Raw genomic sequence first — 21,655 nt, forward strand, 5'->3', positions numbered from 1 at the left:
CAAAAGAATTTGGAAAACTTTTTGGCCACATATTTTTTTAAAAAAATTTCTAACGAAGTTCCTAAAAAAACTTGAAAAGTTTCACCAAAGAAATTGCGAGTTCAATTGTCGACACAACAGCTGAGACAGTTTCCAAAAGAATTGTCAAAAAATTTCCAAAAATAATGTAGCAGGTTTAAAAAAGAAATTTCCGAAGGAACTTTCAGAGTAATTTTAGAACTGATTTTCAAAAAAAAATCCTTAAGAAATTGTTGCACAGATATCCAAAGTAATAACTGAAAAAAAAAAGAAATTTCAGAATAAATTACACAGAAGATACTTGACACTGAGAGCAAAATGACAGCTTGAAAGACCACAAGTTCCACGTTGTGAGAGAATTTTGAAATATACTTTCAATGGCTTCTTTTCTTCTAGGAAGCTTTTACAAACATAGTAACATATGGATACACAACGATTATATCAAGCTTTCAGCTTCTAAGACCAATACACCGCAAATATTCTTTGCTGAAATTTGCCAAGTTGAAAGTTTTAGCAACATATTTATGAAAATTCAGCAAGGTTTGTTGATAAGTACACACATTGAAAGTTTGCTGATTTGTTCAGTAAAATCTACTGATCACCATCAACGTATTGCTGTAACTCAGCAAATTTTGCCGAAAGTTCAGTAAAAAAAAGCTCAATCTTTCAGCTCAGAAAAATTTGGCTGAAAGCGTCTTGGCGTGGTCCAGAACACGAAATATACGACGTTTAGACTGAACTGGAAGCTCCCAAGAACACTAGCGCCACGTAGTGAGTAATTCTCGAACTAAATTGTTTTCTATGTGAATGCTCTTAGTCTTCTAAGCAGCTTTGCCGAAGACAGTATCTTTCTAAGTGGTCCAGAATGCGAGATTTACGACGTTTTGACTGAACTGGAGGCTTCCAAGAGCACTAGCACCACGCAGTGAGTGATTTTTGAACTAAATTGTTTTCTATGCGAAAGCTCATAATCTTCTGAACAACTTTACCGAAGGCAGTATCCTTCTAAGTGGTCCAGATTGCGAGATTTACGACGTTTAGACTGAACTGGAGGCTTCCAAGAGCACTAGCGCCACACAGTGAGTGATTCTCGAACTAAATTGTTTTCTATGCAAAAGCTCTTAGTCTTCTGAGTAACTTTGCCGAAGACAGTATCCTTCTAAATGGTTCAGAACGCGAGATATTCAACAACTACTGGCAAAATGCAGTGCTATTTGACATGTCTGACATGGTGCCCTGTATTGCAGATTCCCGGTGGCCAATGTTCCTGGAACCACTGTTTCAACATATCAACACATTATTGTCGAAATTATCTATTAAATAAGACATTTGTCATTTGAATTTGTGAAAAAATCATCATTTTAAAAGAGTTTGAATTTCTGGGTCATAATGACCCCACAGATAACAGACGTTTATTGGCAATGTGTGTAAAAATGCTCAACAGCCATTTTGTATGTAACGAGCAGCTGAAACTCATGTGGCAATCATTTAGAGATGGCGCAGTGATCGATAGTCAGTGATCGCTTTCAAGATTGCATGCACTACGCAATTTTACATTCAAGATTGTATTCGATCTTGAATGAAAGTGGAACTTTGAACTATTTTTGCATTCAAGTTAGATGTAATGTCGCAATCAGTTGAGTAGATGGCGGTAGTGAGCCAACGTATATCGTTTTGAACATTTACACAGGATTCTGCGAAAAATTTGTACTAGTATAAACATCTGTTATCTGTGATGACCCCAATGCATTATTCGTAACTTTTTTTGTGGCGCCATTTTGGTTTCACCTTAAGATTTTTTTAATGCTTCGTTTCTGCAAAATATTAAAAATCAAGAAGTTTTATTACTATAGGTTAATTAACAAAAGAGATATAAATGCTTGAAATCGCGTTTTGGGTCATAATAACCCTAATGCACAAAGAAGGTTAATCTGCCAAACTATTCTGGAGTTCAGAACAACGGATCCACATCTGAGTAGCCATTTCCACAACATTCAGTCGTGTAACCTAATGAATTTACTTCTACTTACCACTGTCTTTGTTATTAAATGTAACAACCTAGTTAGTTTCGTCGGAAAACCATTCTCTGACATTATCTGCCAAAGCTCATTTCTTTCCACTGAATCGTACGCTCTGGTTTGAAATCAATGAAAAATTAGATGGTGAGTCTGCAAGCTATACTCCGGAAGTTTGGATAAGATCATTCACAAGTTAAATATTTGATCCATCGTTGTTCCCCCTTATCAGCCTGGTAACCGCCGACGGAGGACTCCTCAACAGATCCCAATCTGTTGAACAGGACTCGCTACGGTGTCTTGCACGTCGAATTTTAAAGGGTTATTCCTCACTCTACATAGTCTGTATCCGCTTGTAGATCGGGCACATGAGACCATCCAATAAGCTGTTGTATTGCTTAATATAGCCGCTCGCTGTTGCACTTAAACAATTCGACCGGGATCATGTTCGTCCCAGAAGCCTTGCTGTTTTTCAGCTTAACCTTTCAAGTGGCATCATGGGCATTCCAAGGAATTTTGAGGGGGTTCAGGGGTATTCCAGTTGGTTCCAGGGGCATTACTGAGGGTTTCAGGAGGTTTCGTAGGCATTTCAGGGGGTGTCTGGTGCGTTCCAGAGAGTTTCAAGAGATTTCAGATGTGTCCCAGAGAACTTCAGGGGCTTTAACCGTTATGTGTCCGACAAAATTTTTGCTTTTTTCTACACCGTGTATTTTAAATGGGAGCTGGGTACCCGGGTACCTTGTCGGCCACATAAGGGTTAATGAATATTGCAGGAAGATTCAAGGAGTATCATGGGAGTTCCTGGGGGTTTCAGATCGTTTCAAAGGCGTTCTATGGCTTTAGGGGGTTTCAAGAGCATTCTCAAGGCTTTTCAGGTAGTTTCAAGGAGTTTCAGGTGCATTCCATGGGGTTTCAGGAGCATTCTTTGGGGCTTCAGGGGGTTTCTAATACGTGCCATGGGGTTTCAAGGGCGTTCTCAGGATTTTCAGGAGCGTTCCAGAGGATTTCAAAGGGTTCAAAACCGTTCTATGGAGATCTAAGGCATTTCAGAAGCGTTCCAGAGGGTTTCAATGAGTTCCAAGTGCGTTTTAAGGGTTTACCTAGGGTGGTAATGAATTCAGAGGCGTCCCAGGAGGTTTCGGAGGCGCTCTATGGGGATCGTGGAGGTTTCATGGGATGTCAGGGACATTTCAGGGGTTTTTAGAGGGATACCAGTTGGTTTCAAGGGTTTTCTGGGCCGTTTCAAAAGGGTTTCTTGGGTGTTTTAGGGGATTTCAGGAAGTTTGAAAGAATTTCAGGAGGCGTCAGACGCGTTCCGAAACCCGATGAAACCACCTGAAACGCCTTGAGAGCCCTCTGGAGCTCCTTTGAAAATCCCTTAAAACCTCCTGAAAACGTGTTGCAGCGCCTCGGTATGTCTTGGTACGCCTTGAAACCCCACTGAAACATCCCTGGAACCTCCTAAACGCTTTGAAATGCCTTGAAAGGTCTTGAAATTCCTCTGAAAAATCCTTGAAATCCCCTTTAATCTCTTCATACCCACTAAAATGCGTTGAAACGCCTAGAAACTTCTCTTATAACCTCCTGAAACTCCCTAAATACTCTCTGAATCTTACGGAACTCAAAATCGAGTATAATTTGGATGTTCTATGACATCTCAAATGTTCTTATAATGTTTTGGGAGATCCAGAAGATTAGTTTTACTTTTCGAAATTCAGCATTTCCACTTGATAAATAAAATATCTACTTAAATTTCCATTTCATTTCCCATATCTTCCGTCTAGATTCCACTTCCCGAATGGCAAACCTCCGCCGGCCATCACGACGGAAACGACCATGCAACGACTGGAGCAGGTGTTCGAGAACCTGCCCAACTACGAGTGCCCCCGGGACAAGTTCCACATGATTGTGACCATGTGCCAAGTGCCACTCTACTGGCGGGTTCCGCTGTTCATGTGCACCCCGCTGACGGCCAGCGGTTGCGTGAACGGCGACAAGTTCATCGGCTTCTGGCGACAGTGAGTACTCCACGGTGCAATTCCCTTTTCCGTAGAAATTGATGGTTTCACTTTCCCCAGAATGACTTCCTTCTGCCACGATCCGGCGTCCCGCTTCACGTTCATCATGTCGCGAGGGGACCGCTCGCGGCCTTACATCCTGCCGGAAGACTTTGCCTCCCTGATACAGGACGTGGTGGACACCCATCCGGGGCTGGCGTTCCTCAAGGAGGCGGCCGAGTTCCACTCGCGGTACGTCCACACGGTGATAGCCCGGATCTACTACAACGTGAACCGCAGCTGGACGGGGAAGATCACCGTGCCGGAACTGCGCAAGAGCAACCTGCTCGATGTGATACAACTGCTGGAGGAGGAGGAGGACATCAACCAGATCATGGCGTACTTCAGCTACGAGCACTTCTACGTCATCTACTGTAAGTTCTGGGAGCTGGACCGGGATCACGACCTGTACATTGACCAGCAGGATCTGGCCCGGCACAACGATCACGGTGAGTAGTTTTGGGAAGATTCGAGTCGTTGTATTTCTGACAATCCTCTTTATCCCTTGTAGCGTTATCATCCCGCATGATCGAGCGGATCTTTTCCGGCTGTGTGACGCGAGGTCCCCGACGGGGTAACCCGAACCCGATCATAGTGGGCCCGAATGGGCCCAAGATGTCCTACACGGACTTTGTGTGGTTCCTGCTGGCCGAGGAGGACAAGACGCATCCGACGGCCATCGAGTACTGGTTCCGCTGCATGGATGTCGACGGCGACGGGATGCTGTCGATGTACGAGCTGGAGTACTTCTACGAAGAGCAGCAGCACCGGATGGAGTCGCTCGGAATCGAGACGTTACCCTTTGAAGACTGTTTGTGTCAGGTAAGTTTATTTTTATAGAATGAGAAAATCTGCTGATCAGACACCAAATAGGCGGTTTCTCGGGTTATTTGGGGGTAGACCCACTAAGAGCTAATTTTGTCTCTCTTCCTAACCTTCGCGGTACGCCCGTTAGGGATGACTTCTAAGGGGGAGGGGGACCGTATTCTCTATTGGTTAGCGTTCCACCAGCCATCGCCTTAAGTTTTCCTCTCTCCCCTGTCAGCTTGGGCCCTGGCTTAGACTATTTACCCGTTGAACTTAAGTTCCTTAATGGGGAGTGTGGGCAACTCAACTTGCTGTTGGTCGGCCCACCATTGTCTGTGTATGTAGTTCAAGTGTGATTCGGGTGACACATCCTTTCAACAATTTTGTCAGGAGTGATACACTGATAGGCAAAATAAAGTGCCAACCCCATTATTTTTTGCATTTCTCTCATTTATTTGGTTGAAATTAAAGTAAACAGACCGCAGTTTTTTTTCTAGAACTTCTTTTTAATATGCTTTTCAAGTTTTACTTACAGAACAATGATTAAAAAAGAGTTCGACTCAAAGTAAAAAAAAATCAATTAGTAGGGTGGGGCGGGGCAAGATGGGTCGCATAAGGATGGATCACCATAACTTTGTAAATACAAATCGTATTGGTTTGTATTCGTCCGCTACTCTTTAATACACTAGTTAGCTATGCTAAAAGTCGATAAAAAGTTCATTAAATACAAAATATGATGTTAAACGAACAGTTTTAAAAAGTGATCGATTTTGCACCGTGAAAAAAGTGCGGGGCAAGATGGGTCACTTTTTAAGTAATTCACATTTTCTCAACGAAAAACGTCAAAATATAAGATTTGTTCCGCATTCATATATGCTCCATATCCATACTGAGTAAACAAGAGCTACTAGTAAACATTTTATAAATTTATTTGGAATATATAAAACTTTACGATTTGAGTGGTCCTAAGGCGACTTGAAAATCGATGTTTTCCCTAAAAAATTATCATAATTTTATGTTATTATTTTGAGCGTTCATTCCGCTTGATTGAAGTCATTTATAAGATAGTCTTGTAATAAAAAATAAATAACTTTTGAATGCTCCAAAAATACGTTCAAAATTGAAGGTGACCCATCTTGCCCCGCGGCCGTTTATATGGAGATTATATGGAATGTATCGCATAAGAAAAGTGGCTAAAAACCATTTTATTTTTTATTTCCAATGAGAGTGAATAATTTTTCAATCAATGCCCCAAACTTTTGTATATTCATGCTGGTCATCTAACAAAATTATTAATCTAAACAAAACATGAGTAATGCGCCCAAAAATGGCACTGACCCATCTTGCCCCGTGACCCATCTTGCCCCGCCCCACCCTATTATAGAAAAAAAAAAACAGTGACAGAAAAAAGTGCCCACTTCATTTTGGCTCCCGGGAAAACAAATTTAAGTAAAAAAAAAGCGTTTAAATAGTTTATGTGTCCTCCTTTGGCCTTCAAGACCAGCCGCAGGCGCTTTGGCATGCTCTCCATCAGGTTCCTCAGGTGCTGTATATCAAGCTCTTCCCAGACGTTCTTGAGGGCTTCAAAATAGTTGGACTTGTTGGCAACGCCAGTTTTGTCAACCCTGGCATCTAGAATCGTCCACAAATTCTCGATGGGGTTGAAGTTTGGGCTTTGTGGGGGCCATTCCTGCGGTTTGATCCGGCAAGACCGAAAGAAAGACTTGGTCTTCTTGGAAGTATGCTTCGGGTTGTTGTCCTGCTGATGTAGAAAATTCTCTTCAAGGCCCGCCTGGATCAGCGAAACCTCCCGATTTTCTCGCAGGATGTCGATGTAGGAATCTGCAATCATTATCCCATCGATTTTAACGAGACTACCCACTCCACTCCAAGAAAAATATCCTCAGACCATCACATTTCCTCCTCCATGCTTCACCATGCCTTGGATGTGGCGATCCTAAAGCTCCACACCCGATCTGCACCACACACAAACCCGCCGCTTTCGATTGAAAAGCTCGAATTTCCATTCGTCCGTTCAGACAACTGTTTTCCAGAACTCAACGGGCTTATCAGCATGCTCAATAGCAAACATGAGCCGTTTGGCTTTGTTTGCCTTGCTATTAAATGGACGCTTCCGGGCAACCTTGTTAATTGAGCCCCTGTGCTACAAGACGACGACGAACAGTTCGACCAGCAACTGGATCTCACGGACAGTAGCTTTCGGGTTTTTCTTTACTTCGCGCATGATCTTGGTGTCCGTTCTTGTATCCGTTTTGCGTTTCCTGCATCTACATGGACAATCCACCACTGATTCGAATGCCGTGTGCCATAGTACCGGACCTAGGATGGACCCTTGATGTACCTTCGCGGTGATGTGGTAGCTCCAATTCACTTTCCTCCGTGTCATAGATTAGCACCTTATTCTGGAAGTACCTCTCCAGTATCTAGCATAGGCTTATAGGGACTCCTAGGTGGTGTATGGCACATTGGAAGGCGGCCCAGCTGACGCTATTGAACCTTCGTTTTGAACTTGACAACCCTGTAGTCATCACCCCAAGGGGGTCGTGTTGGCTACCTGGTAGAGATTATCGTAGCACGTTCGCTTACGCGCCTTAATATCTTTGAATCCTCCTCCTAGCGCTGAGGCAGGATGCGCGGAGTTCTGCGATTTCTGGGCACCATCAGTATTCCTGTTTGCGTTCATTCCTGGAGGATTTTCAGGAGGAATATTTGGTGGAATCCCTGGAGACATTCCTAAAGGAATCCCTAGAAATCCTGAAGAATGCATTGGTAAATTCCTGGAGAAATCCCTGCTGTAATTCTGTATTTCCCTGGAGAAATTTCTGGAGGAACGCTCTCCTTATCGACTCATCGTTTTCCAGCCCAGGATTTATCCCTGGAGGAATCTGTGGAGGATCCCCTGGATGATTCCATGGAGGAATTTCAGGAGAAATACCTAGAAGAATGCCCCTTGCATTTCCTAGAGGTTTTTCTGGAGAAATTCCTTAAAAAATATGCAGGAATTCCTGAAAGAATTTTTGGAAAAAAAATCCTGAAGGAATTCTTTGTGGAATTTCTGTAAAAATATTTGCTGCCTTCTGGAGGAATGATTGAAGGAACTCCTCGAGGAAATATTGAAAGAATTCCTGAAGGGATTTTTGAGGAATATCTGAAGAAATTTATTGATGAATCCCTGGAGCTATTCCTGAAGAAACTTCTGGAGAGTTTCCTGGAAAAATTCCTGGAGAAATCCATGGCGGAATCCCTGGAGAAATTTCTTGAGAAATTCCTGAAAGAGTTCCAGGAGATTTTTTTTTAATTTTTTTGGAGAAATCTGTGGAGGAATCACTGGAGAAATTCGTAGAGGATTTTCTGAAGGAATACCTAGAGCAATTCCTGGAGTTATCCCAGGAGAAATTTCTGAAGAAATTCCAGAGAAAAACCTGAGAAAATTCCTGTAGAAATCCATGGAGGAATCTCTAGAAGAATTTCTCGAGGAATTCCTGGAGTAATTCCTGAAGGAGTTCCCTGCAGAAATTTATGGAGAAATCCCTGTAGAAATTCCTGGAAGTATTTCAGAAGGATTTTTTGGAGGAATTCCTTGAGGAATACCCGAAGTAATTCTTTGAGGTATTTTTGGAGAAATATTAAAGGTTTTCTGGAAGAATTCCTGGAGAAATTCCTGGATAAATTGCTGGAGAAAGAAAGAATTCATTAAGGAATCCCTGTTTGCATTCCGAGATGTATTTCTGGAGAAATTCTTGAAGAAGTTTTTGGAGAAATTCATAGAGGAATAACTAGAGGAATTTCTGGAGGAATTTTTAGAGGAATTTCTGGACAAATATTTATGGTTTTCTGGAGGAATCCCTGGAGGAATGTATGAAGGAACTCCTCGAGAACTTTCTTAAGGATTTTTTTTGGGGAATTTCTGAAGAAACTCATGGATGAATCCGAGGAGGGATTCCCGAAGAAATTGCTGGATAAATTTCTGGAGGATCCATGGGGGAACCCTTCGAGAAATTTTTCGAGGAATTCCTAATGAAATTACCGGAAAAGTTCCAGGAGAAGTTCCTCAAGATGTTCTGTAAGAATCCGTGGAGGAATTTTTGGAAGAATCCATACAAAAAATATTGGAGGAACTGGCAAAAAATCCTAGGGAATTTTCTGAAGGAATTCCTGGAGGTATTTCTGGAGGATTTTCATGGAGGAATTCCTAGAAGAGTTCCGTCATAAATTGATTAAGGATTATCTGGAGAAACTCCCGGAGGAATCCTTGGATAAATTCCTGGATGAATCCATGGAGGTATCTCTGGAGGAATTCTTGGAAGAGTTCCGGGAGACATTCCATAAGGATTCTCTGGAGGAATTCTGGCAGAAATTCCTAGAGGATTTTCTGGAGGAATCCCTGGAAGAATTCCTGGAGGTATTTCTGGAGGGATTTTTGAGGAATTTGTGAAAAAATCCTGGATAAGGGATTCTCTGGAGGAATTCTGGCTATTTTCTGGAGGAATCATTGGAGGAAATCCGGGAATATTTACTGGAGGAATTTCTGGTGGAATTATTAGAGGAATTTCTGGAAAATATATGAGGCTTCCTTGAGAAATTTGTGGAGGACTGTCTAAAGGAACTCCTCGAGGAATTTCTGATGGAATTTTTTAAGCATTGATGGGATTTTTTAAGCATTTTCTGGAGAAAATCAATTATTAACTCCTGGAGGAATTTCTGAAGAAATTCCTGGAAAAATCCAGGAAAAATTCTTAGGAGAATCTGTGGAGAATTGCCTGGAGAAAGTCCTCGAGGAAATCTTGAAGGAGTTCCGGCAGACATTCCTTTAGGAATGGAGGAATTCTGGCTGAAATTCCTAGAGGAGTTCCTTCAGACAGTCCTCCGAAAAATTTCTCAAGGAAGCCTCATTTTCTGGAGAAATCCCTGAAGGAATTCCTGGTGAAATTTCTGGAAGAATCTAGTCAGTCCTCATCGCGCGAACGTGTTCAACGACGTTCCCTCTGTATTTCCACTCTCGATCACATTGTTGTTGTTGTTCATGAATTTGGTAGTCCTTTCTGTTGGGTCCCCCTTAGAGCTATCCCTCACTGCAAATGAAGCAGTCGCCAATGATCCTGGTTGTTATCTATGCAAGCAGGGAGGCCACATGAGGGTTGGCCAAGGCCCTTCTGGGGAGAAGAACATATAAGCAGTTAGTTACGGGATTAATTTGTTATCCGAACTACTATAAACCCTACAAGCATGAAAGTTCTAGTTTGATAGTTCAACTTATTTTGAAGAATGACGATTGAATTATTTTCAGTTTGAACAATGTACAAATTAGCGAGATTCAAATTTAAAAAAAAATGTTCAGATTTAAATCGATCAAGTCAACGGGGTTACACGGTAGAATTTAAAATACTAGTCTAAAATTGCAAAACAAATAAATCATAGATCAATACTAAACGATTCGCATCCATCTCCCCTCCTCATTTGTTCCAGATGCTGGATATGATCAAACCGACAACGCCCGGCTGTGTCACGCTCGCCGACCTGAAACGGTGCAAGATGACGCCCATCTTCTTCGATACGTTCTTCAACCTGGAGAAGTACATGGAGCACGAACAGCGGGATCCATTTGCGCAGCGTGATAATGATGATGTAGGGAACCGCAACCAACCGACCGTTACCAATAAATTCACTATTTCCTCCTCCCATCGCCATATTAATGTCAAATCTTTATTTTTGTTCCATTTCCGGGTTCTCGACGCTGCAGCAGCTCTCGGATTGGGACCGATACGCCGCCCAGGAGTACGAACTGCTGGTGGCCGAAGAGGGAGGAGACACCCAAGGGTAAATATGCACTTTCAGTTCGGTTTGTCTAATTTCCCGGCCTATCTCACAGACAACGCGTACCCGTACACACACTCACACATATTTGAATCTTTTGACTAGACCATTTGCACCGTTAGTACATGCCCTGAGTTAACAAGCCGAGAAGTTGAAACACTCAACATCTGATCACTCTCTATAACCTACTTATTTCAATGCACCACTTTTCTATCTTAGAATAGAACGATATTCCGCTTTTGACTTTATTTCACGGGAAATAACTAACCATCAACGGTTTTACGATCGCATATCAAGGATTTCCGTCGCCTTTTTCTTACTCACCCGCAGTCAGATTTTTCCCATCTCTGTCGTCTAACCTATCAAGCTATCTACTCACATGTCGATTGATTGATTTTCTCTTTAAGAACAGCTTCTTTCCCATTTCAAACCCATAAACATCCCGTCAAAGTTTAAAAGCATCCATTAAAAATCCGATCCAAAGCAAAAGTTGCTGCTAATTTATTGGTTTTGAACTTTAGTTAGTACATTAGTTTTGTTTTCAGTTGAGTAAAAATGAACACTGTGCAGCAAAATAGTAAAACTCTTGAAAATTCAACATATCCCGAATGGGCAAGCTGACTAGAAAATTATATCAAGTTTATATCAGATTATGTTATGCATAACTTATTATGTTATAAACTAGATGCAGGATGATTAAAACATCTAAAATTGTAGCAAAAAGTACACAGGTCTATCCAGATAATGACCTATTTTGTTATAATCAGATGAAAATTATAACAAAACGTGATATTAATTTTAGTTTCTATCAAAATTAGATAGAATTTTGTCACATTATTTTCTAAATTTCGAAGACTCAAACCTAAATAATAACACAATGAGATATCAAACAACATTTCTAACATTATATGATATATAATCCGTGTCGAGCTCTCGACGCATACTGAATTAGACACCAGAAAACAAACTGCTTTGTGGCTATAGGTATGCGGAGTACGAGAGTAAGTCTCGGCTTAATTAAAAATAATTCGCTCTCACTTGTAGTTAGTGGGCACAAACGCGAGTGTGTTGTGGATTGGCATCTAAGCCAAAAGAGAGATGGGTTTGTGAAAAAGGAGTGTTCACGGTGTGGCTTTCTATTCCGCAGAATTGTTACTTGTTCTGTGGCTTAGTTGGTTAAAGCGCCGGTCTAGCGAATACGGAGACGTGGGTTCAAATCGCACCAGAACGCGATTTTTTTTTTTCACAAATTTCATCTCTCAATTTTTCGATTAAATAGCAGCAACATTTCGTGCCTTCTAATTACAAGTTTTTTCAGTATGATTGAGTTATAGTATTTTGAAATTACCTAGAATGTCGAACATGATTATATCAGAATGAGTTATAAATATCATGGTTTGTTATAATTATGTTATGGTTGTGTTAGAATTTTGGGAAGCTTTTTGAAAATTTGGAATTTGAACGCAAATTGGCGGAGATTTGCAACCATACCAGGATTCTACAATAATTCCCACAATTTCACTGCAAGTTTACCCAGGCCCCAAGCAAAATTCCTTCTGAAATATCTGTGGATATTTCTTCAAGGATTCCATGGAGTTTCGTAAGGGATTCCGCAAGGAGTTCCTTCCTAGACTTCACCATCTGAGGAAACCATCTTCTGAGAATTCTTCGGCTCTTTCCGGACTCCTCCAGCATTTATTGTTTTCTGAGATCGACCAGGACTTCAGGGATTCCTCAATAGGTTTCTTCTGTCATCTTTCTTAAAGTTCCTTCTGGAACTCCCCAATGAGTTCCTTCTGGGAATCGTCCTTCTAAGGATTCCTTCTTTTGAGATTCCATGAAGAGTTTTTTTTTTCTGGGATTCCCATTGGCGTAGCTAGAATTTGTTTCTAGAGGGGGCCCAGGGGGGGCCTGACATGAGGTAACTTTTAAGCGGCATGGGCGCCTGATATGTGTATATGCAAATCGGCATTGCAGTTTTGAGGAATCAAAATGACTGGTTTAGATCTGTTTCCAGTTTCGTAAACTATTTGAGTACGTACAATTCCTCCATGATTTTTTTCATAGCTTGCTACAGTGATTCTATCATGAATTCTTCCAAAGATTCCTTCAAGAATTCATCAAGGGATTCAACCACTCATTTATTCGGGGATTCACCCTGGGATATCTTTAGAGGTTCCTTCAGTGAATGTTCAAATGCTGTTTTTGAGGTATCCTTCAGGAATTTCTCCAGAGATCCTTTAAGGTATGGCTGCAGGTATTTCTTCAGGAATTTCTCCATATATTCCATCCAGAATTCCGCTAAATATTGCTCCAGAGATTTTTAAAAAATTAATCCAAGAATTTCTCAAAAAAATTGTAGAAAAATCCTTTAGCAGTCCATCCAAGTATAATACTTCAAAAATTCGTCCAGAAATTACTGCAGACATGGATTTCATCATTTTTTTTATCCAGGGACTCCTACACAAATTCTTCCAGGAATTCGCTAAGAAATCTCTCCTGAGATTCCCTGTGGAATTCCTCTTGGCATTGCTTCCGGGACTCATCATGGAGTTTCTTCACAAATTCATCCAAGAATTCCTCCAGGGATTCACCCGGGAATTCCTTCTGTGATTCTTTCAGGAACAACTTCCAGGATTATTTGAAAAATGCCTCCAAGAACTCTTCTTGGGATTCCTTCAGGAATTCCTCCTGGATTTTTTTCAGTAACTTCTCCAAGAATTAATCCAAGCTATCAAATTTTCGTGATTTGTGCCAACGTAAGAACTATAAGTGCTATGTTTCGTCTCACGTCGCGCGTATTGTGAATGTAATTAATCCAAGACTTCTGCCAGGAACTGTTTAGAGAATCCCTTAAGAATTCATCTTGGGATTGCTTCTGAGATTCCTCCTGGGTTTTTTTTAGGAACTCTTCCAGGGATTCCTTCAGGAACTGCTACAGGGATTCCTCCAAGAGTTCCTCTACGTACTCTTTATAGGATTCCTTCAGGATTTCCTCATGAATTTCAACGGTTTCTTCACAATTTCGATTTCTTCAGTACTTTCTCGAGGGATTCCTTCAGAAACTCCTCCTAGAATTTCATCAGAAATTGAACCTTGGATTTATTCAGGAAGTCTTCCTGGGATTCCTCCAAGAATTCTTCCAGGGAATCTTCCGAAAATTCCTCCGGGAATTCTTCCAGGATTCCTCTGAGAATTTCTGCGTGGATTCCTCTAAAAATTCCTACAGGGATTCGTCCAGAAATTCCTCTAGGAATTCCTCAAGAGATTCCTACAAGTATTCCTGTAGAGATACCTCACGGAATTCCTCTAGAGTTTCCTCCAGGAATTCCTCCAGGAACTCATTCAGGGATTACTGAAGGGATTCCTCCTGAAACTGCTCCATTGGTTCTTCAAGGAATTCCTCCAGGGACTTCTCTAGGGATTCCTCATGGAATTTATACAGAAATTTCTCAAGGACGTTTTCTAGAGATTCCTGCAGGAATTCCTACAGGGATTTCTATAGGGGTTCCTCTAGGATTCCAGGAATATCTTCAAGAATTCCACCTGGAATCCCTTCAGATATCCCTCCACGGATTCTTTCACTAATTCCTTCAGAAATAACTACAACAATTTCTCCAGAAATTTCTTCATTAAATCCCTTAGGGATTCCTTCAGAAATTTCTCCCGGAATTCATCCAAGAATTATTCCAAGAATTCCTTGAAAGATTCTTGCATGAATTTCTCTAGATTCCTCTTCCTCTTCAAGGATTTCTTCAGGAATTCTCCGATAAATACTTCAGGGATTCCTTCAGAAATTCCCCCAGGAATTTCTCCCGAAATTTATCCTGGAATTATTCCTGGTTTTCCTCCAGTCATTCCTCTATGATTTTATCCAGGAATTTCTCCAGGAAATCCTCCAGCAATTCTACCAAGAATTCCACCAGGAATTACCCCAAGTATTGCTTCAGGAATTCGTCCAGCAATTTATCCAGGAACTGATCCAGGAATTCCTTCGGAAATTCCCAAATCGATTCTTCCGGGAATTTCTCCAGGAAATCCTTCATTTATTCAAATCAGAAATTTCTTAAGGAATTTATTCAGAAATTTCTCCAGGGATTTCTCTTAGAATTCTTCCAGAGATTCCTCCGATGATTCCTCCAGAAGTATCTCCAAGAATTCCTCCAGGAATTCCTCCAGAAATTCCTATGCGAAATCCTCTAGGGAATTTATCTAGGATTTTTTTTTCCGAAGTTTCTCCAGGGATTCCTCCACTAAAATTACCGAAGAAATTTTCAAAGGACCTTAAAATGGAATTGTTGAAGGAATTTAAGAGGAAAAAGTTGAAAACATATTTAAATTTCCAAATCAATTTCCAAAGAAATTGCTGATAAAATTCCAATGAAACTACAGCAGAAACTCCAAAAAAAACTAAGTTTCTTGTGGGATTCTTCCGGTGGTTTATTTAGGATTCTTTCAAATTCTTCTCCTGAGATTCCTACTTTTTCTGAGATTCCTTAAAGGTTCCGTCTGAGATTCCTCCTGGAACTCTTGTTGGAGGAAAACGAGAAGTAACTTGCTGGAGTATTTCCTCCGAAGAAATCCTGTAAGAACTTCAGGAGGAACGTCATAAATTAAAACTACTGGAAGAATTGCTCAAAATACTCCTGGAGGATGTCCATTATAAACATCTGAAAGAATTCCAGGATGAACTTCTGGAGGAATTCCGGAAGGATCTGCAGGAATTCCAAACAGAACTCTTGGAGGAAACCTCGAAAGGGTTTCTAGATGAATCCTGGAATAAGTTCCTAAAGTAAACCACGATAACAGTTTCTGAAAGAGTTCCAGAAGAACTGCCCGGAAAAATCCCGGCAAGAGTTGCCCAAAGAAATCCCGTAAGAAGTTCCTGAAGCAATTCACAAAGGAGTTCCTGTAGAAATCCTAGAAGCAATTCCTGACAGAATCCCAGATAAAATTCCCGGAATTCTCAGCAATCTCAGAAGTAGTTACTAAAATAATCCCGGAAGGAGGTTCTGGAAGAATCCTGGAGAAGTTTTTGGCGGAATACTACTTAAAGGATTCCTGGAAGAATCTCAGAAAGAATTCATGAAGAAATCCCAGAAGGAATTGCGGGAAGAATTTCGCATGAAGTTCCAAGAAGGAATCCCAGATGGAATTTTTGAAGAAGTTTCTGTAGGAACTCGGAAGGAATTCCTAAAGCAATCTCCGAGAAAATTCTTGGAGTAATCGTGGGTGAAATTGCTGGAATTCATAGGCAAATTTACCTAGAATACTTTTTTGAAGACAAAAAATAAATTCTGAAGACATTAGACTATGGAGAATCTAGGATGGAAATCATGGAGGATGTACACAGAAAGAAATACTGCAAACTGCACATGACGTAAATACCAGAACGCTAAAATTTCCATTTCATTCAATTCCATTTTGCATGAAAGAATTCTTTTACGCAAAGTTGTGAGCAAGTTGTCTGCCCAACGTGTAATTTTGCAATCCTATGGAAAATTGTGTTGTAAGCGATGGAGGTCATTTTGTTACAGCAAACTCGATGTAACAACTTTGAACTGTGTAGTAATCTGATAAAACTATCGTTTAATGAACGATATTTTTTCATATAAAAACGCTTTTTACGGGAAGCGCCTGTGCAAACCAAACTTAAGCCAATAACTGACGTCAATTCTTGAACGACCCACTTTTCCTGCCTGCTTATCTATTGGTATTCTGAAATTCACAGAATCCGGGAACTCGGAAAAAGTTTTGAAGGAATTAGAAACTCCTGAAGTAGTCTCAGAAGGTATTTCCTAAGAAATTCCAGGAAAATTATTTGGAAGAATCTCGGGAGAACAGCCAAGAAGAATCCTGGCAAGAGCTCTTGACGGAATCCCAGACGGAACGCAACCTCAGGAATCTCAGGAGAAACTCCTGAAAGAACCCCAGAGGGAACTTCTGAAGGAATCCTCAATAACCCCTGAAGAATCTTACCAAGATCTTCTTGAGAATCCCACAAGAAACTCCTGGAGCAGCCCTGGAACAAGTTTGTAGATAAACCGCGATAGATTTCTTGAAAGGAATCTCGGATGGAATTCCTGTGGAACCCCAGAAGGAATCCGGAAGGAGTAGGGGTGCCACCGTGCGTTCATTAAGTCATAAATCAGCACACTTTCCCACGCACACGAATTCCACATATTGAATAAAACCAAGCCACCCATGAAAAGCTGGCTATATTCTTATAAGTCCGGAATCTGACGAAATTCTTCTAAGTCGGAATCGTAAACATCAAGGCCACGAAACGTCGAAGACTTAGCAACAGCGCTGTTTTGAAATTGAAATTGTCACCTTATACAAGCAAATTTAGATTAGTCATTGTAGAGAGGACATACAGGGTGTTAGGTTCGTGAGTGCAATCTTTTCAAAGGGTGATAGAGGACCATAAATGGTGAAAAAAAATGTTCTACGCATATGGTCAAATCTCAACCGTTACGTAGTTATTGAACTCTCCATGTTTTTGACTATTATTGCCTTAACTGGCTATAACTTGAAAATGGTCAAGCTTATCGCAGTTTTTAGACCCTTATTCGAAAGATTATTGAATTTTTTTATCAAATGTCATCTTTGAGTCGATTGGTTTAGTTAAATAACTAAGTTTTCTAGAGCAAATAGCTCAAAAGTGGTGTGTTTTAATTTGTTGTTGTCAATTATCTTTTAAAAATGTGTAATAAATTAAAATTCTTTCTTAGGCAAAGTTGTGTCCCCTGTTCCACTTTACAATTCGTTCTTTGGCACCAAACTTCTAGCTCCTATCGTTTTCTTGCAATTTTAATTAAAATGTGCGACACTGTGCGCAAAAAAGTGCTTACCTTGAAAGTTGCAAATTTATTATCTGAAATGCGATATTTAAATCAAAATTGCAAGAAAACGATAAGAGATAGAAGTTTGATGTTAAAGTACGAATTGTAGAGTGAAACAGGGGCCACAACTTTGCCTAAGAAAGAATTTTAATTTATTACGCATTTTTAAAAGATAGTTGACAACAACAAATTAAAACACACTACTTTTAAGCTATTTGCTCTAGAAAACTTAGTTATTTAACTCAACCAATCGATTCAAAGATGCCATTTGATAGAAAATTCAATAATGTTTCGAATAAGGGTTTAAAAATTGCGATAAGTTTGACCATTTTCAAGTTATAGCCAGTTAAGCCAATAATAGTCAAAAACATGGAGAGTTCAATAACTACGTAACGGTTGAGATTTGACCATATGCGTAGAACAATTGTTTTCACCATTTATGGTCCTCTATCACCCTTTAAAAAGTTTGCACTCAGGAACCTAACACCCTGTATATTCTTGATTTAAATGATCCAAAAAAAAACGAGATCCATCAATGCTAGTAATTGTCTTGTTTACAACCTTCCAAAGTAACCACGTTGCTGAAGCCTTATTGCATGCAGATATACGATGCAATCATTACTTTACATGCAAACTTAAGATTGGAAATAGGCAATTATAGAATCAAATGAAGATTATACCGGTATAATCATATTTAAGTCGTATAATTGCCCATTTCCACTTTAAATCAACCTTAAATGTTCATGCAAAGTAATGATTGCTCTAAATACACCGTATATCTGCATGCAATAAGGCTTCGTTGTCACGCTCCGTCATGACTGAAAAATGAGCGAATATTGTTAGAATCTCTTGGTCATCGTCTCCCTATTCGATGACATTGGAGAGAGGCACATCTTTACGCTTCCAAGACTGCTTAGAAAATACTTTCTTAGCAACCGCAGCATGCAGTGCCCTATTGCTACTAAAGCTTGTAGCGGTATATACTTTTTTGACAATTTCAGCACCGCAATCTAGATTGCACACTGGGCCAGGAACAGAGATTAGCAAGACAAAACCTCTAGCACATTGGGGTTACGTCCTATCAAGTTGGTGTCTTCGGCAAAGTTGTTGGGTTTTATCTGCGCCTCAAATTGCGCTTGGAATTTAGTTCGTAAAACCGCCGCATAGGTGGCGCTGCGGTACTAACTTTTTTATTTTACATCCTAGAGCTTTAGCGTCTTCGGCAAAGTTGTAGAACAGGCAAAAATATGAATAGTTGTCGAAGACACTAAAACTGTAGCTCTTAAAATAACAAAATTACATTGAATTTTATAAACGAATGACTTAAATTTTCAGTTTTATGTCATTATCTTGTTTCTCAGCCTACATGTTGCCATGGCAACAGAAAACAACAATCGCAGTAGTCGAACAAGATCGTACATTTGAAATTGTATTTCACTCTTGCAACAATCATGCAAGTATCATTGAGGTATAATACATACATTTGTCTAGGTATTACTAGTAGAAATCCCTGTTTTAGTGTATATGAGTGATATAGCGTAATCTGCACCTTCCTGATTTTGCCTGAATGAAACGCATGTAGGTTAGTAAATTCGCTTCTTGAATCTTTTTAAACATTCGGGACCGCAACAAGACGCTGCCACTCACTTCACGCCCACCGCAAATTCCAGATTGTCGTGCATCCAAATAAGTTTATTTTCAGTATTAGACAAGTCTAACGAGGAGCCTAATTTGAGCCCAAACGAATTCAAAAAATAAACTGGATCGGATATAAGTTAGCTGAGATATTGTGGTTGGCGTAAAATGGATGACAGCTTCTTTTGAGCCCCAACTTTACCTTTGTTTTATCCGTTTTCACGTCAAATCTGAAACAATATCAACTGCAACAGAAAATCTGAAAGATTTGTCAGATAAAAGTTTTCGAATTATTCATTTCACAGTTTTAGTGCGATTACAAAATAGCAGAATGGCTAGAGGTAGATTTTTTTATTTCACTAATAGAGTATTCGTACCCTTCTCATCCTACGAAGAACACGGGACTGAAGTGCTGTTTGTTTTGTTTCTTATTTTTGTACTTTTGTTAGAAGTGAGCACAAAAAAAACAAAAAGAACAGAATCAAACGGTGCCGTAATCGCTTGTTTACAAATAGGATGAATTTGGGAGCGTGAGATTACTTATGACACTTACACCCTAATTATTATATCAAGAGTAATGAGTTGACGAGCATCTTTTAAAACATTACACCATCGGGACGATTGATTTAATTTTCATATACTGCCCATGATCGCATATGAATAAGAAACCCAGCATATATGGGACTAATATGCGGTCATAGGCAGTTTAAGATTCCACCTACTTCATCGACAGTTTTATTTTCTAGAAAAATCCCGCAATATTCCGCATGGTATTGCTGCTTAGGCAGCATCCATTTATTACGTAACGCTAAAATCCCCCTCCGTAACGCTTTTTTGTATGAAAACCCGAAAATTTTTGTATGGGCCGTAACGCTTGGCCATACTCCCCCCTCCTCCTAGAGCGTTACGTAATTTGTGGCTGGCGCCTTACTTCAATCATACTTAATATAATAAATATATAAGTGAATTAATATACCTTTTGTCCGCTATCTTCACAACCCACAAAGGCCGTTAATGGATAATTTGTTAACTTTTATCTGATAAATTCTTCAGTTTTGCTGTTGATATTGTTGCTGATTTGGTTTTAAAATGCATGAAACAAAAGCATAAAAGATACTAGAAGCAGGGATGGGAACACTCACTTGGAAAAAGTTACATTCACTTGGTATTTTCTCAGTTCAGAAGCATGCTATCAAAAAACAGTGTATGTAGCACTTTTACCTTGTGGTTTTATCTAAAACTTTGCCGAATACATCAAGGGTCGTACACGCATACCAAAGTCGTGAGAGGACTATGAAGACGAGTCTCCACGAGGTGAATGCAAATTACACTCACCTTGTGGAGAGTTGCCTTCAACGCTCTGTTTTGACTTTGGTATGCGTGTACGACCCTTACTTTATTCGGAAAAGTTTGAGATAAAACCACAAGATAAAAGTGCTCCATACACTGTTTTTTGATAGCGTGCTTCTGAGATGAGAAAACAGCAAGTGAGTGTAACTCTTTCCAAGTGAGTGTTCCCATCCCTGACTAGAAGTGAATTCACCTACGAAAAATGCGTTTGATTCGGGCAAAATCAGGAAGGTGCACATCGACAGCTAGCGATATAACATTCATATACACTAATACAGGAATTTCTACTAGTAATACAAATGTATATATTATTCCTCAAAACGCATGATTGTTGCAAGAGAGAAAAACAATTTCAAATGTACGATCCTGTTCGACTACTGCGATTTTTGTTTTCTGTTGCCATGGAAACATGTAGGCTGAAAAACAAGATACATATTGACATAAAACCGAAAATTTAAGTGGTTCGTTTATTAAATTCAATGTAACTTTGTAATTTTAAGAGCTACAGTTTTAGTGTCTTCGACAACTATTCATATTTTTGCCTGTTCTACAACTTTGCCGAAGACGCCAAAGCTCTAGGATGTAAAATAAAAAAGTTAGTACCGCAGCGCCACCTATGCGGCGGTTTTACAAACTAAATTCCAAGCGCAATTGGAGGCGCAGATAAAACCCAACAACTTTGCCGAAGACACCAACTTGATAGGACGTAACCCCAATGTGCTAGAGGTTTTGTCTTGCTAATCTCTGTTCCTGGCCCAGTGTGATTGGTTTCATTGCGATCGTGTCGAATTTCTTCCTAGCTTGAATCAAGCTAGAACACATTTCAGTAGAGTAGAAGCATCAGTTTTGGCTATTCGGGTGTTTTGGCCATAGTGCGTTATTCAGCCTGTTGCGATCAAAATCACCAGGAAAATTTTCTCGATTCTCTGGGCATATAGTGTATCATTGTACTTACCTTACTATATACAAATTCATGCAACGGCAGGCAAAGAAACCCCTTCAATTAATGACTGTGATGAGTTCGAAGAACACGAAATTGAAGCAGGTCAAGTCCTAGTGGGGACGCAGAACCATAAAAAAGAAGAAGAAGAAG

The 21,655-nt window shown here is 40.1% G+C and overlaps 2 protein-coding genes across 15 annotated transcripts in view; both read left to right on the forward strand.

Moving 5' to 3' along the window:
* The window catches only part of LOC109426187 (uncharacterized), a 252,441-nt gene extending 241,627 nt beyond the window's left edge, over nucleotides 1–10,814 (forward strand). For 11 of the 14 annotated variants that reach the window (XM_062842937.1, XM_062842939.1, XM_062842936.1 and 8 more), the window contains 5 exons: nucleotides 3,818–4,051; nucleotides 4,112–4,539; nucleotides 4,602–4,912; nucleotides 10,385–10,543; nucleotides 10,659–10,814. In XM_062842937.1, coding sequence (XP_062698921.1) covers nucleotides 3,818–4,051; nucleotides 4,112–4,539; nucleotides 4,602–4,912; nucleotides 10,385–10,543; nucleotides 10,659–10,739 — 1,213 coding nt within the window. In that variant the 3' untranslated portion in view covers nucleotides 10,740–10,814. The remainder of the gene's footprint in view (nucleotides 1–3,817; nucleotides 4,052–4,111; nucleotides 4,540–4,601; nucleotides 4,913–10,384; nucleotides 10,544–10,658) is intronic. The other 3 variants (XM_062842932.1, XM_062842933.1, XM_062842941.1) reach the window with 1 other exon arrangement.
* Nucleotides 1–21,655, forward strand: part of LOC109419125 (uncharacterized) — a 319,242-nt gene that overhangs the window by 283,384 nt on the left and 14,203 nt on the right. The gene's annotated exons all lie outside the window — the stretch shown is intronic.

This window comes from Aedes albopictus, chromosome 3, assembly GCF_035046485.1.
Source record: "Aedes albopictus strain Foshan chromosome 3, AalbF5, whole genome shotgun sequence".
Classification (NCBI taxonomy): Eukaryota; Metazoa; Arthropoda; class Insecta; order Diptera; family Culicidae; genus Aedes; species Aedes albopictus.